This window comes from Protopterus annectens, chromosome 9.part0, assembly GCF_019279795.1.
Source record: "Protopterus annectens isolate FY-2018-M chromosome 9.part0, PAN1.0, whole genome shotgun sequence".
Lineage (NCBI taxonomy): Eukaryota > Metazoa > Chordata > Ceratodontiformes > Protopteridae > Protopterus > Protopterus annectens.
Genome location: NC_056743.1, coordinates 203,357,497 through 203,375,249, shown reverse-complemented (window position 1 = coordinate 203,375,249; position 17,753 = coordinate 203,357,497). Strand labels below are relative to the sequence as shown.

The 17,753-nt window shown below is 41.8% G+C and overlaps 1 protein-coding gene across 1 annotated transcript in view; it reads right to left on the bottom strand.

Annotated features, from left to right (window-relative positions):
• NUP160 (nucleoporin 160) overlaps positions 1 to 17,753 on the bottom strand; it is a 1,498,284-nt gene that overhangs the window by 1,069,426 nt on the left and 411,105 nt on the right. Inside the window, exons 11-12 of the mRNA XM_044082750.1 lie at positions 10,459 to 10,556; positions 6,526 to 6,610 (exon numbers count right to left, since the gene is read on the bottom strand). Of these exons, the coding sequence (XP_043938685.1) occupies positions 6,526 to 6,610; positions 10,459 to 10,556 (183 nt within the window). The remainder of the gene's footprint in view (positions 1 to 6,525; positions 6,611 to 10,458; positions 10,557 to 17,753) is intronic.

The following is a 17,753-nucleotide window of genomic DNA, read 5'->3' as shown; positions in this document are numbered from 1 at the left end:
GTCCTGAGGGACACCCTGTCCGCATGAAAGATGATGAAAGGCTGCACTGCCATAAGGGCCTGTAATTCAGATATCCTTCTTGCTGAAGTGATTACTAAAAGGAAAGCTGTTTTCCAAGAAAGGAATTTTAACTCTGCAGTTGCAGCTGGCTCAAAAGGAGGAAGAGTGAGTTTTTCCAAAACAAAACTAAGGTCTAAGGCTTGAGTCGGGGCTCTCCTGGGTGGTCTTAAGTTTTTGGCCCCTCTGAGGAACTGCTTGAGCAGTGGGTGAGAAAAGAGCAGTGGTTCTGTGTTGTACTAAGCTGAAATGGCTGAGGCATGAATTTTGATGGAGGAAAAGGAAAGGCCGTTATGAAGCATCTCAGTTAAGCATTGAAGAATCTGAGGTACCAGCATGAGTTTCTAGTACTAGGCCTCCTTGCCTCCAAAATGACATCCAATACTTGCTTACTGAGGGATGGTAACGGAGAGATTAGGTAATTAGCCAGGTTCAGGGCTTGAAGCTGGGGGTGCAGAATCTGGCTCTCCTGCTGAGACAGCAGGGTACGGGTCTGAGGTAGGTGCCATGGGGTCAGCTGTGACACTGTGCAAGAGGGGGTACACCGGTGTTGGCGTGGCCAGTCTGGTGCAATCAGTATCATCCTTGGTTTGTTCTGTTTGATCTTTAGAAGCACTTTGGAGAGGAGAGGCAGAGGGGGAAAGGCATAAACTGATTCCAGCTAAAGGACAGAGCATCCACTTTCCAAGCTTGTTTGTGGGTAAGTCCTTGTGCAGAATTTGTCCAATTGGTAGTTCTAGTGGGAGGCAAACGGGTCTATATCCGGGATCCCCCATTTGTTTATCAACATGTTGAAAATCTTTGGTTCCAGTTTCCACTCATGTGGGTCCATGAGATTTCTGCTTAGTTCGTCTGCCTGTACATTTAGTTTTCCTGGCAGGAATTGAGCCTGTAAATGCACGTGGTAGCTCAAGGCTGTGTTCCACAGAGCCATGGCTAGTCTACAGAGGGGGTAAGAATGGGTACTCCCCTGCTTATGTACCACATAACAGTGGTGTTGTCAGTCTTTACTATTAATCGTCCTGGAAGTATGTGTTCCTTGAAGGCTGTCAGAGCATTCTGTACAGCTAACATTTCTTTTTGATGGATATGCAGGTGCATTTGACTTGGGTTCCATTTGCCCTGAATGCACTTCCCTGCCAGGTGAGCCCCCCATGCATAGTCTGATGCGTCTGTTGTTAGGGTTTGGGCGGCAGGGGGTAGAGTGATCGTTAGTCCCTTGTTTTGGTGGCAGGCCTCTGCCCACCAAAGGAATTCTAACCGTAGGCAAGGTACGATAGGAATCATTGCTTCTAGATCCTGAGAATGTTGACACCATAGGCTTTTTAGATACCATTGTAGTTTCCTCATATGCAGCCTTGCATATGGAATTAGTAGAATGCACAAGGCCATGAACCCCAAGGCTTTCAGTATTTGCCTTGCAGATAGCAGGGTTTTTGTGGCCACTAGTTTGAACTAAGTTGTCAAATGAGTTTGTTTCTCTGGTGTGAGGAAAGCCATCTGGGAAGTTGCATTCAAGCTTGCTCCCAGGAATATAATTTGTTGACAGGGTACTACATGTGATTTATTTTAGTTTATGGTGTAGCCCAGACAAGTCAACACCTTTTGTACAAATGCCTGATGATTCAGAAGTATGTCCTGGCTTTCTGCCTGAATTAGACAATCGTCCAATTATGGGTATATTTGAATATTTCTTTGCCTGCAAAATGCAATGACTGGAGCTAGGCACTTTGTGAATACCCTGGGCGCAGTAGATAAGCCAAAGGGCAGTGCAGAGAACTGATAGTGCATGCAGCCTGCTTTGAAGCTTAGATATTTTCTGCAAGATTCCCTGATTGGGATGTGCAGGTAGGCTTCCTTTAAATCCAGTGTTACCAACCAGGCATCTCTGCCTATCATGGGAAGCAACTGTCGAAGAGTTAGCATCTTGAATTTTGGAATCACCAAAAAGGTGTTTAGGATAGGCAGGTCCAGGATAGGATGCCATGAGTCGTCTTTTCTGGGTACCAGGAAAAGTCTTGAGTAGAAACCTTGTCCCTTTTCCTCTTCTGGTACAGTCTGAATATCCTTTAATCTTAATAGAGAAAGTACTTGCTTCTGAGCCTCGGCCCACTGATTTGGGGGTAGATCTGGCCAACCGTTTTGGGTTGGTAACGTGTGGAAATGAAATCTATATCCTTGGGAAATTATGTTTACAACCGATTTGTGCTGGGTAATGAGTTCCCAGTTTTTTGCTTGCACAGCAATCTTTCCCCCTAAAGGAGCAGTCAGTTGAGAAGTGCTTGGAAGTTTTAAAGTTAAGTGATTGCGACAACTTACCATAGGGGGAGTCTTGCTACTCCCTGATTTGGAAGTAAGACCCCCCCCCCCCCCCCACTGCTTAGCCCTGTGCGTTCCCTAGGACTGAAGCCTGGGTGTTCTGCTGGTTCTGGGTTTGAACTGAGAAGGCCTGGAAGAGGCAGGAAAGGACCAATTTTTTGAGGGCCAATGCCTACTAAATCTAGGAGGCTGCACTTGTAAGAAATCTTTAACAGTTTGCATAGATTTAGCTTTTTCCTCCATCTTTTTAAGAACTGCTTCTGCTTTGTCTCCAAATAGGTGGTCCGGATTTAAGGGAGCATCCAGCAATTTAGTTTTAACATGATCTGGCAAAGATTGCTCCTTAAGCCAAGCATGCCTTCTAAGTATAGACCCGGTGACAGCAGCCCTGCAAGATGCCTCTAGAGAATCAAAACCACATTGCAAAGTATGTTTTCCAACCTGCTCAGCAGAATGCATTAAATCCTGTAAATGCTTATTTTCAGCACAATCAGGAATCAACATAATTTTCTGTTTAAGCAATCCAATAATATGCTGCTGATACTTTAACATATGAAACTGGCAATTTAAGGCCCTTATGGCCAAGGTTGCAGAGGTGTATACCTTCTTACCCCATCTATCCAGGGCCCTGGAATCTCTATCAGAGTGGGTAGGATTTTTGGCAGTAGTAGCCTTAATGCCCTTGGGTCCCTGTGAAATAGTCTCCGGGTCCGCAGTAGGATTTTTAAAAAGGAACTTGTGAAAATCAGGAACCCTGTAATATCCATCAGGTTTTCTGGGTGCAGGAGGTAAAGAGTCAGGGGCCAAGCTAGATTCCAAAAAGGCATAGTCAACTATGCCCAGCACAGAAGGGATAGCTAAAGGCCTGTGTTGGGGCAGGAGTACAAATCTCTAAGCCTCTTTTTAGAATCAGAGTAATCCTGGCTTTTCCAGTGAAAATGTTCCATAAGAGTATGCAAGGTTTCACCAAAAGAAAAATCCTCTGGGGGAGAAGCGGAGGGAATAGAGTCCTCTGCATCAGAATCCTCATAAGTAGATAAGGGTAAATCCTGGTCATCAGATAAGACAGAAATTTCAGAATCCTGGTCAGAAGTATCATAAGCAAATTCAGTCCTAGCTCTCTTAGAGGGGGGAAGGTTGGCTTCCCCTGATTAAAGTAATAAGGTCTTCAGCCATTCTTCTCATTTGTTTTTTAGGCATAGAGGCCTGACCATGCGGTCTGGGCATCGGTTTTCTAGGCATGGTTCGAATTTTAGGCCTAGAAGAAGATGGCATCAGTTTAATATGCAAGTCAGAAGGCCCGAATACACCCTCAGAAGCCGGTGCCTGCACAGCGGCTCCGGACCCATCCAACGTAAAGACATCCGCAGGTTCCACAGTTGAAGCATCTCGCAGCATACCAGACTCCGAATGGGTCTCAGTAGATGCCTGCGAATCTGAAGTAGCGGGTATCAGGGGCTGCGAAAGCGCCTCACTGAGTACCAGTGAACTGGAGACTAGCTTAGGAGAAGCACTGTCAGCAGCTTTGGACCTAGGCAGCCTGTCTCAGTCTTTATCTTTGCGTTTTTTCGGAAAGTCGGTACTCGGGTGGCTTACCGAAGACGTATCTGGATAATTGAACAGAGTACCAAAATATTTAGAAGCGAAAATGTACCGACGACGAATAGTTTGTGGTTTAAATAAGGCACAAAACCGACAGCGAGGTACATTGTGGTCAGGCCTAGGCAAGGAATACAGTACAAATGAAAATCTTTATGAGGTATTTGTTTCCCACAAGAAATACAATTATTGACTTTTACTGACATTGGTTTAGAGCAAGAAAGTTTCCCCAACTGGGTACTTAGCTTTAGTTGAAGACTTCGGTTCTGAAACTCTAAAACGAAAATTTCAGGAGTCGGCCAACCGGCACTTGCGAACGGCTTCGGGCACCGCAAGAAAGACTGATGTAATGGCATCGGCTGCGTGCTTTATACCCCTACTACCTGAGACAGCAACCGATGCAGGACCCAAGACTTTGATAATCAGGCTGACTGAGGGCTACTGCAAGCAGATAACCCAAATGTGATGACTGCAACAGTGAAACACGAAGAACATCAAAAGGTGACATCCAGAAATGTGGGCAGTACAGAGATGTCAAACTCCTGTCACACTGCATGAAAGTTCTGCAGAGGGTGAGTGATAAACAAATACCAAGTATTAGAAAGTAAGATGGACAGTTCGGATTCAGATCAGGATGGAGCACAACCTACCCGATGCTTACAGTGAGAAAGGTAGTTGAGATGAAGGTTGAGATGAGTTGAGTGTCCAACTGGGCATTCTTACTCTTGGAGAAAGCATAAGAGACAAGGTCCCAAGAAAGCTGAATTTGGCAATCCTGCAGTGGTTTGAAGCCCCCAAAACACTGGTAGGCTTACTATAGGCTATGTACAAGGATCCAATTACTTAAGTAGGAACAATGCTCGAACTCACACAGGGGTTCCATTGAGAGTGGGTGTGCGTCAGGATTCAGTGCTGAGTCCACTGCTTGTTCATACCGGTGACAGACTACATAGACAAAGAGGTCTCAGGGAAAAATCAACAAAGTTGCTGCATGCAGACAATGTGCCATTCAACACAGACTAAGCAAGAATTTCAGTGAAAAACAGGAGAATGGAAAGTAAAATTGAAGGCACATGGGATGAAACCAAGTACAAATTAAGACGGTTCTAACAGTAGCAGATGTAGGACATTAAAATAAGTTGAGAATTGTGATAGAAGGGAAAATAGTGGAAAAGGTTAACAGTTTCAAATATCTGAGAAGGATGGTTGAGAATAAGGAAAGTATGACTGAGGAGATCAAAGCTAGAATCAGACAGGCTTGCAGCCAACTGAAACAGAAAATCAAAGGTAGCATAGAAAAGAATGCCAAAAAAGCTGAAATGTTGTTGTTGTTATTCATCTTTCGGCTTTTAGGGGTCACCACAGCGGAACTCCGGTCCACTAATGATGGGTAGTAGATTTTCAAGAACGCTGAGGTGCCAGCTCGACGTTCAAACTTCAACGAAGGTACGCCCATTTACGCATGTCTTTCGAATGCCCACCCAAATGCGGGGAGGACATGCAGACTCCACACAGAAGGCACTCGATGCACTCCAGCAGAGAATCGAACAAGAAAAAAGCTGAAACATAAGATGTATACAAGAGTAGTGAGACCAATATTACTGTACAGTACAGAATCTTGTGCGGTAAAGGCACAGCAATTGAGGAAGCTAGCAGTGATGGAAATGAATTGCCCGAGATGGCAGGCAGGATGCACACTGTGGGACAGATGAAGAAATGATGGCATCAGAGCAGAAGCCATTGTAGCACCAGTTGTAGAAAAGATCAGAGAAAAAAAAGATTACAGTGTCTGGGTACATGTGCAAAAAAGCAGAAGACAATCTGATGAAGATATGGGACAGACAGGAATAAAGCAAGAAAAGAGGGTGTACAGCAAAGAGGTGGATGGATTGTGTTAGAAAAGACCTGCAACAGTCAGACTGTCTAATAAGGTAGGGGAAGTGGCACTAAATCTAGAGACAGTGACAAATGACACAACACCTCAATCCCTGGCAGAAAATAAGAAGGGGAGGGGGCTGATGACTTCACCAAACGCTGCTGAAAGAAAGCTGGATGTAGTCTTAAATCAATGTAGCAGGTATTAATCCCTGGACATTAACTCATTTTAGATATTCATATACAGCTGTTGTACCTTTTCCGGTTACACTTATTTTCATTTTGTGAACATTCCACATCAATTCTGAAAATAAGACTAAAGCTAAGATTGTGCAAACAAGGTTATCTAATGCAGTTATTTTTATAAGTAGAAAAGCAGAACGAATAAAAATATGCTATAATAATTCATATTGTACAGAAATTCATTCAGAATGAAAACAAGACAGGATAAAAGAAATCTGTTAACGATACAGAAGAGAGCAGCAGGTCTGACTTGTGCACTGCTAATGTAAACTTATCAGAAAAGAAGCCTGCTGCGTACAGGACAGATCACCATCTCAGCTTGTTTCAGATAAAGTTTTCATTATCACATTATCCTTAACGGATATCTTTCCCAATATTGCAATGTCAGTGTGCTAAGACCCTTGGAGATTAATGTCACATCAAATTACTCACCCGAGGATCCTGATCATCCCCAACATTCACCTCCTCCTCAGGCAATGGCTGGGCAAACACTTGGTTCCATCGGCCAGCATTACTGCTGTAATTCAAACAGAGTACAGGTTAGCAGAGCACAATCAACCAATTAATTTGTCTACTCAAGGACTAACATATATTTGCATTCTGCTCTAAACTGCAAGATATACAGAAGAAGCTGCAGTGGCAGATGAGATTTACGGTTAAAGAGGAAGGAGAACTGAAAAGCCAATATACTTCCTCAAACTTTTTTTCAAAAAGACACACAGCAAAAGATCAGCTATAATATACTTTGATGAGTAATGGAGGAACAAGGGACACCTTTTGTCAACAAAGATACCCAAAGGAGGTCTGCAGTAATGAAGAGAAACGCTGAAGAGAAGCACTGTAATACAAACTGACATCCCGCCAAGCAAAAGACATTTGTGGCAGAAAAGAAAGACAAAAAAAGGTTTAAATGGCAAACACTTAGGCACTACTACTGAATAAGGAAAACAGTAACAGTATCACAACTGGACAAACAAGGAAGAATTACTGTAATGCCCAAAGGCATCTACAAGCAGAGAGGCAACAAAGACCTAGTGAGACACAAATGGAGATCACAATAAGAGGAAAAAAGATACACAAACATTAAGGGCAACAATGATGAAACCGCAACTTTAAAATATACTAAAGATGCAAACTAATGTCTACATCTAGAGTACAGTGAAATGCAAAATGCAACACTGACAAACATTAAATGGAGACAATCAGGCCAACTGGCCAGATTTAGAGACAATTCCAAGAGACTAAAGTGCATTATTCAGAATAGTACACAATGACATACCTTAAAAAAAATGAAAAATTACAGAAGTAGAATTTAGGGACAAAGCAATTCCTGCTGTGCAAGCCTACGTTGCAAGTATCACTTCTGTAACACAAACAAATGAACAGTCTAAAACACAACACTAAGTTTTACACGTGTATGAGTCGACAAGACCTTTCTTTTCTTGGAACAAAAGGAGTCTTGAGAAAAATCCTCAAAGTTCCTCCCCTAGGGAACCTTTCCTATGTCTAGCATTTTTTTCAAGAACTTGTGGAGAGAATTAAAACTGAACACTACACGAATACCTCTGAATTAAGGATTTTCTAGAAACAGATGACTGTATCATTTCTCAAATGTTTAGCACTCAATTTACTGAGACATTCTTTCCATCTTTTTATAAAAAACAAACATCCTCTAAATTCTCAAAAGGGAGAGGGCAGGTTTGGAAAGGGGGTAAGGAAGGGCTGAGTCACTACTGATCCCTCAGGGGAATGCCATCACTAACAGTCCTCAGGCTTTTTCTGCTTTCCATTCTTTTTTTGTGCTTTTTCCCCTTACCAAATTTTAGGGAGGTCTCTCATCTGAGGCCATGTTCTGGAAGAAACTTCTAGGTATATCTAGGTACAAATGTCTAACAATCTGACTGACAGATTAGTGTTTTATGCTTTTTTCCAGTCTCTTACATACCTCATGGTCTGGGAGTCTCAAGAGGAGATCCTTATTTAATGGGACATTGAGGATCTCCTTTACATTTTCTTCTAGGAGCATAGTCCACAGCCAGCCATGCCTTCTGATAACTGGCCCTATAGCTTCTGCTCTAGGCAACACATCTACAGCATCATTGTTGAATTTCTTGAAGAGCTTAAAAACCTAAAAATATAGGTTACATAAATCTAACAAGTCTTTCCCCAAATCCTTATCCTCATTTTCTTCTGCTTTAGTCCTTACCTGCTCCATCAGGGTTTAAGAAAACATGAGGGACTGGAAAAACACTGCCCTGAAGCTGAAAGGGTAGAAACAGTGTATACTTTCTTACCAAATCTACTGGGGACTCTGCCCTCCTGCTTAGAATATGGTACCTGGTAAGAGCAAAGACTACTTTCTTGCTAGAATTCAGTGGCACCACACCTGAATCAGTCAATTTATTTATTTATAGTTATTTGTGGGAGTCAATGACCATATAAAAATAGTCAAGCTTCCTAAGTACCAGGGGAAAAGCATCAAGATCCAGAGATGCATGTAAGAACACATCTTCCAGGATCTCTCGCAGTGGTAATGGCCTATGATTAGGAGACCTGTGGAGGCCCCACATCTCTGATGGGATTCAGAGTATTCCCTTGGATTCCCATCAAAGAAATATCTTTAGTAGTCCTCTGGTGGGGAAGCTAAAGGACAAGCAAATTTCAGTAAGAGTAAAGGATCTCAACTGAAGGAAACCTGTCCACATAAACTAATTCAACAATTCAGAGTCAGGAGTCAGATTCCTTTTGGGGAAACAAGTAACCAGCTGCTAAAAAGTGCAGACACTCCTAGATTTTTTAGAAAGGGCTCCGGGCACTAAATGGGTTTTTATATCTGGTTTCTTAGACATGAGACACAAATCTTTCAGAAAATTGAATAAGTTAATTTAAAGCCATGGAGGGGGGACTTGGGGAAGAGACTGCCAGGTCTACACAAAGGCACCCTAAGTTGCAACTGTTCAACTGCTTTCAGCCTCCCATCAACAGAAAAAAACACCTTTGAGTTGCTGGTGGGAAATGGACCTCAATGTAGTCAACAGAAACCTTTACGATCTCAAGTACTAAAATCCTGGTAACCACTTTCCACTTCTGAAATCACCATGCATGCCTTGACTGTCAAAGAACCTTAGGCTATCAGTGGGGCCTTGTACATGTTAATCTGTGAGGACAAGCCAGGAACCTAACAGTGATCATGCTACAGACCTCAGAGAAAGAAAAAAAAAAACTCCAACAGATCAGAGGCTATGAAAGTGCCTCACCTCATCTGACATTTCTGAACCCTGGGAAATCCAAATTGATTGTATCCTACACTTCTCCCTTTTTTTGAGTGCCTCACCTCATCTGACATTTCTGAACACTGGGAAATCCAAATTGATTGCATCCTACACTTCTCCCTTTTTTCAGAATGTTTCTTAATCGGCAAAATGCTCCTAGTGGCCTTGGCTAACACCACAGCAGCATGAAACCCAGCATGTATCCTCTTCCTGGAAGTGAACCCCCAGAGACATTTCTGATGAAAATGAATTGTGCTCGGCTAACAGGTGCACACTGTGGACCCAAGTCTTTGTCATAATCTGGGCAGATGCAAAACAGATATCTGCTATGGAATTCTTTTTGTGGCATCTTCTTTCCACACACCACACAATTACTGACCCTTAAAAACACTTCAGAACTACTATAAGAATCTAAATCAGGCATCAGGTTACAAACAGCGATAGGCAAGAAAAAATCCCATACTGGATAGTTTCTCTGCTCCATGGAATAAGGTCAACTGACAGACTACACTCCCTACAGTGAATGTACACAGCAACACTTAATACATAGCAAGGAACATTGGAGTTGGGTTGATGTACCCTTTACAGCACTCACAATGCCCACATGTGTATGAGGAGGCTTCAGCCAAACCATTGGGGGTGATTAAAAAAAAAACACTGGGGAAGACTAATGCCTTGGAAGATTGGGGGAGATGGGCTACTTGCAAGTAGGATAACCCAAGAGGAGAATGTTTCAGTGAATATTACAATGAACATTTGCATTGCACACTTCAGCTGAACTGGAAACACATCAGCACAGGCCACTGGTTACTTCACAGACCACACTTTCAACCAGTGACAGTTTACAGTGCAAGATTTACAGCTCCAGAACATCTGTACAACATGAAAGCCAACTACTGAAATTACATATGCTGTAGACACCAAGACCAACAGTATTTCAGACAAATACATCAGAATACTGTTTTTTTTAAGATAACAGATTTTACTGTTTTGCCCTCTTATAATAATGATGAGTTAACCCAATGTAAACAAAGGGTATAGAGCCTAAGAGAATGAAAAGTTTATGAAACAAGCATCTGTTCAGTATACTTACTGTTCAAAATTGATGTATTTTATTATGGTTTGACTTTCATCATCTTGCCACACTGCCCAGATATCTGTTGATGTTATCCTGAAGTCAATGAGTCTCTCCTGAAAAAACAAAACAAAAAATCAAGTCTTTAGATACACAGTGTACTTCAATCTGACATATACTTCCTTCCACAAAGATATCAGGTCCTGATAAAAAATTCTATTACCCATGTTAGAGTCTGAACTGAAGTTTCTTAATTACACATGTATGCATATACCAATCTCCCAGATTTCATCTGAAAAAGGTACCTATGCTTAAATTTAACAGACCACACCTTGAAAACTAGCACATCAATTTACAGAAACATACACCAAAGTATAAATATATATTTATTCAGTGCAAGTAGTACCAGCATTGTTCGCAGAGAGGGATAATGCTCTTAACTATACCTCAGGACACCAACATTTGACTAGTGTAATCAGCTCCTATTGAAGTTGGTATGGGGTGGGGGTGACATGCTGCTGGAATGGCACCATTTCTGTAGCTGTGGTGGACAACAAGACACAGAAAGGCAGCTGGCAGACTAGAAGGATAGCGGCGTGGTCAGCTTGCACAGGTGTCACTGATTTGCACCAGGGTGGGGAGCACTCTCAGAATGCTTTATTACTTGCTGGGCACATATTTATAAGATCAGCAATTACAGGGGTGGGCAGGCTAGGGTCAAACATGCTCAAGCCCCATCTCTGCAAGCAGCAATGGTAGCTACAAGGTTCACTCACCTCCCATTGGTGACATACTCTCATCAAGGTGGGAGTCTGTGACCCCCAACCCAGAAGTACTAAACACAGCAAGAATAATACCAAAACTATGTGCCAAAAGCAATGGATGTAAAGGAGAACAGGGGGGCCCAGTCATAGCAGAATTCTTCTTCTGACTGTTCTTTTAGAGGAACTATACAGAAAAAGTATGGGCACTTTGTGTTGAATGACAAACAAAAAGATAAAGTTGTCCCTATTTCCTGAATAATACTGCATACCACTCTGATACTGAGACACAATTCATAAAAGAAACAGTATTCCTCAAGTTTGTCCATAATCATGTCAGATGTCCTGGATATGTACTTTACTTGAAGAAAGCGGTAAGAGGCCAACACCCACTCCCACACTCAGTTTGCTTTTCTGCATAGTGGATAAGAGAGGGTTCACCCCTTCTTTGCTTAAATGTTGCACCACTATCATGTTGTCTGTCTGTAGGGTAACTATACCACAAGGAAGTATGTCTTGAAATACCTGAAACGCTAGGAAGACTGCTCGCAGAGTACACTGACATGTAAGATACCTCTACTGCGGTCTACAAACCTACTATTTTCTTGTTTGAGAAGTTCCCCCTACCCAAGGGGAAGACAAATCTGTGGTTACAGCTGCTTTGGGAAACGGCTTGTGAATGGAGAGCTGGTTGTCAATTTTTGTGGATGAGTCCACCATTGTAGGCTTCTCCTTATGGCCCCCGACAATCTGAATGTGATACATTGGTTGATATGACTGATCCCACTGAGTCCAAAGCATCCAATGCAGTATTTTCATGTTTAGCATGACATGAGGAGCCATTTGAACTAAGGCAGCCATTAAACAGAGTACCTGTAGAATCATGTCTGTTGACTGTTAATCCTTTTGTAGAAGACACAAGACCTCTTCTGCTATGGCTGAGACAACTTCTTGAGGTAAGCTTGACAGCTGAATCTGGGTGTTGATCCAGCAACCTATGAACACTAGAAATCCTGCTGGGAAGGCTGCTTTCTTTTTAATTTCTCCAAGTCTTTTAGGCTTCTAATACCATGACGGGAATTGACTCCATTCCCAAGTCAGAGTATAATTAAAGTTCATGAAATTAGTACAGTTTCAATCTTTGACATTAGACAAAAGTGCTCTTCACAGCACCCGCAATGTGCCCAGAACTGATTCATTCTGCAATTCATATGGAGTTGCATGTGTTGGTAGCATATCTAAATGACTATAATTTTTTTTATGAGACTCACTGCTCCTACTACTATTGGAACTATCTGGGTATCTTTCTTCCACATTGCTCTCATTTCTGCATGCAAATCCTGCTATTTTATAACTATTCCTCTCTCTGCACGCAAGACACTGCAATCAGTGGATGTAGCAATTTCAATGACCAATGTGACTTTTGTCTTCTTTTCATGTACTACTATATCTAGTTTTCTTGCATCTATTTTATGAACTGTTGGTAATGGGTGATCCCATGTGATATAAACATCATTCTCCAATAATGCTTTGTGGCTAATCTTTCCAATGCTTTCACAATCCCCAGTGAATGCCTTTCAGTATACAGACCCTCTGCCAGTGTATCACACCCAGAAACAAGATGTGTGACTGTTTCCATCTGTTTTACAGAACCTGCAATTTGTCTATTTCTCCCATACGTTCAGTGAACTCTGTAAAACAACATGTTTGTAGTCCACTATCCCAGACCGCCAATATTAACCTTTCATCTTTTGGTTAAAGATTCATCTCTCCTTAATCACTCCTGTGTCAAATCCTGATCAACATGGGGTTGTTCAGGTTTGGTGTACTTATTACAGTATTTATGCCTTTTCCAAACTTCTTGCCTTCTCATCTGATCCTTATTCTTTTATTCTTCCTTTTGTTTTTGGGCACATTCAGTTGCTACCGGATTTGTCAACTTCCGGTTTGATTTCTATTCCTGCCTGACACCGATATGCTTCTGCTAAATTAAGTAGGGAAGCCATTTTGGACTTTTTCTCATGTTTTAAAACTTTCGCTATGCTTGGATCTGTTGAGGTCGGCAGATAGTAGACCCACGACTGCAGATCTATACATGTAATCAATTTCTAGGAGGCTCATCCCTCCTCCAGAATGAACGATGTATAATTTTGGTATACACAGACTTTTATATATCATTTGATAAGCATGAAGCATTTTTCTGTCCCAGCTGGTCCAATACCACTTGGGGCAAGTCAATCACACCAAAACTGTAATTTAAAACATGAGCAGCAAATTGGTTTATAGCTTGGACTTGGCTCTGAGATCTCGGGTGGCTGTAGTAGGATCAAACAGAAAAGCTCAAAACTGAAAATGAACAGCACTGACCTGATGTAAGGATACCTTCTCAATAATTGGTCTATCTTTGTTTGTAGATAAGCATCTTGAAGGTCTACAGAGAACATCCAACCCCGTCTCAAACATGAGTACTGACTGCACCATAAATCTCAACCTCAACACACAAAATCTGGACAAAAACAAAAGTAAGGGGGGGGGTACAAAGCCCCAAAGAGAGGGACACATTTTAAATATTGCTCTTATAAACTTAGAAAGTTGCTAGAATAAAAGGTATTGTGTTACCATACATTTTCTGAATGGTATTTTAACATTTTACTTTTTCTTGTATGCAAAGGATAATTGGCTGATAAATGTATTGTGCATGGTTTATTAACTTGTTTCCAAACTAAGTTATGGCACTATGATGTGGTAACTGTTGAAGCACTCTCAAACTGTAGCAGTAGCATATATTCTCCTGCTCTAGCCACACTATCCTCAGACTTGTATCTTTTACACCCTCCTATCTCATTACTTCATTTAACCTATCTTTGTCTCATTCTACTACCTTCATCCTCTCTTTTTTTCTCTCTCTTCAGAGCACACTCAAGCAACTCTGCAGCTTCCACCCCACCCATACAGTCTAAGAAGGAATCAGTACAGCAAAACTAAGCAAGGATATACATTTTGAGCCTCAAGAGCAGGGTCAGTCCACCCAGGCAGTCTACTTGTATGTGTTAAGAAAGTGAAGCTATAACATTAGCAGTGTTTCTTAGTAGTTCTCAGCGTGCTAATAAAACCGATTGTTGTAGCCTTGCTTCCCCCCACAGCTAGAGCGGTAATCCTAACTGTCCAATAGACAGTATACATTTAATTCAGATATCTGTGATTAAATTAACCATTAAGCAGCCCTCTCAGTGCTTTCTGCCTTAGTCTGTAACACTTGAGCCCCACCTGTTTATTTGCATCTTAATACATTCCCCTTCATTGCTCATGTATCTCCCTACTCTAATCTGTGCACAAACTGGCTACTAATAAGCAAGTCAATGTGAAGACACACCCCCAACCTTAATAAACTAGAGTTTGAATTATTACTCATCCCTCTGAGGCCTTCACTGATCGATTTCCACCAATTGCTTCTCTGGTGTGGCTGGTTTCTTTGCATTCCACCTGGTTTACACCCCCTTGTGCTATCCCCCTCCCCCAGTACTAAGTCTATAATAGAACCCTGCTGAGCTTGGAGCCATCTTTAAAGTCCTAGTCTCCCACCAGGACACAAGTGTTCTTCAGCAATTGAATTCTGCTTATTGGTAAGCCATTAGACCTCAGGAATTTCTGAAAGTGTTCCGATTTGTAAAGCAAAACTTACTTTTTGCTGGCCATTACTCTTGTCTTGGTGGGCTCTGCCCCACTCCGTTCGCCCTCGCTAACACTCGGGCTCTCTCCGCTCCCCTACCCTGCCCCAACTCCCTCACACCCCACTACCTCTCTACATTTATAGTAATCGCAACCACACCCACAGCTCAACCTCACATCACCTCCACCAAACACAGTTCCTCAAGTCAGATCACATTACACCACACCCACTTGCTCCACCACACAATATTCCCAACCACTCTCATTCCCGCTAGGCATTATTACATCACCCCACACTACTTACCCATCCACATATAGTACAACCCTATAATTCCTATCCACACCTCCAACTAGAACAAACAAACTTTATAACCATGACTATCACACAACTAAGTCTAGTCTGTCTTCTCATAATTCTTTATAACTCCACAAGTTATTACTCTAGCAATATCCCTAAACTTTATAGGACAACACTATATTATGCACTCTCGTATATAGACACCGCACATTATAATATCTGCCCACAACTGTTCAAGAACTACATAACGGACCAATTCAGATCTAAACACATATGCTCTCATTCCTGCTCCAAAAAAACACAACACTATCACACTCATCACCAGACTCCAACATCTGTATCACCATTTTAACACCAGGCTCACCATAAGTGGGGACATCCACCCCAACCCAGGCCCAAATCCATCATCTCCAACACAAACTGTTCCAACACAATTGTCAGAACATAATACCCCATCTATCTTCATCCCTGGGCAAATCAATAACAGCAGCAAAACCAATCATCTTTTAATGCCGATTATTATTAGAAGCATCAAAAAATAAAATATATGAACTCCAGGCCACAATACCACACTACTCCCCAGACATAGCTGCTTTAACAGAAACCTGGCTAAATAAAACATAACTAACTTAGACGTTCTCCCTACCGGCTACAATATCATCAGACAAGACAGACCATTTCATAAAGGGGGTGGAACTGCTTTACTGTACAAGTCCAACTTAACTTTACGTCAAATACCAAACTCGTACCCCCTCCCCCAATAATTGGGACATACTTGTCTCACAACTTCAACTTCACCCTAAAAAGATCACCACAATTGTGATCTATATTCCACCTGGTAACACACCTGGTAGCCTTGAAGACTTCTTATCCTGGTGTTCTTCCACATACTCACAAGAAACTCTTATTCTGGTGTATTTCAACCTAGATTGGTTCCCCTGTATATCAGAACCACCAAGTACTCTAATAAGTCTACATGGCTACCAGCAGCTAGTCCAAATTCCAGCTAGATGCAATAAAAAAATCTAAAAAGGGACTCCATCCTTGACTGGGTCCTAACAAACAATCCCACATTGTACCCCCACACAGGCAGTCTCCCAGACACCTTAAGTGACCACAACATAATATATCTTATACGTAGTAAAACAAGCATATGCAAAACCACTAACTATAAATCCACTAGAAAAACAAAACATTTCTCTCCTGAGGTCCTCAATACTTTACTCTGTAACTGTGAATGCACCCCCCCTAAAAACCCTCCCACTTGAGCAGGCTGTAACATATTTCAACAAAACATCTTTACAACACCTAGATACTGTCGCTCCATTGCACAAAATCAAGGTTAGAACCTCTACAAACCCCTGGATCAGTAAAGAAACCAAACAAATCCTCAAGTCCAGAGACACTGCCTGGCTTTACTATCAAAAAAACAAAGAAACACAAAGCCTAACCAAGTACCAAGAACTGCGCAACCGTGCAAAAAAATTGCATTAGGCTGGGCAAAAAATCCTACTACACGACATTGCAAACTAAATACCAACACAACCCCCAAAAATTTTGGAAAAATGTAAACCAGCTACTAAAACCCACCCTAAAGACTACCCCCAAACCAACCACCCCTGACACTAAAGTTCCCATCGAAATTTTGTGAACTCAATTCTATCCTTAGACAGGACAGTTCCAACCTCACTATCCCCCAACACAAATAATACTAATACAAGCTTTATCCTTAAAACAGTTTCCACCACTTCAATCAAAAGCATGCTTTCCAAACTAAAAACCTCATCAACAGCAACTGACCTACTCCCTAGCTATTTCTTGAAACTCACAGCAGATGCTATTGCTATCCCAATCTCCACTCTCATAAACAGATCTTTTGTTGAAAACTATGTGCCCAAACTCTGGAACATATCCTCTGTTATACTCAAACATAAAGGCGGGACCTCCACTGAACTTAACTACAGACCCATTGCTATACTCTACCCCCCAGGCCAAAATCCTAGAAAAATGCATCCATACCCAGGTGCTAAAATATCTCCTAGACAGCAACATCCTGTCACCTAATCAACATGGTTTCGGACCTGCCCATAGTACCACTACAGCCCTTCTCTGCTCAACAGACACAGTAAACCGTCTCAAAAATTAAGGCCTGCAGGTGTCAACTCTTTTATTTTTTTTTTTGGATATGTCCAAAGCATTTGACACAAGTCTCGCACCAAATTCTGCTAAACAAACTAAACCAATATCACCTATCAAATTCCACTCTTACCTGGTTCCAAAGCTACTTAACTGACAGGTACCAAGCTGTGAAATGGGGAAGTTCTCTCTCTTTCCTCAGCTGCCCATAACTATAAGAGTCCCACAGGGTTCTATCTTAGGGCCACTACTATTCACAATCTTCACAAATGACCTCCATACAGCATGCATCTATCATTCAGTATGCAGATGATATTACCTTAATCTGTGCTGCACAAAATATTCCCACCCTCCTGCAAACGACTCAACTAGCATTCTCTGATGTTGAAAAACACCTTACCAAAGCCCAACTTATCTTCAATCCAAAGAAAACTCAGCTTATGTTTATA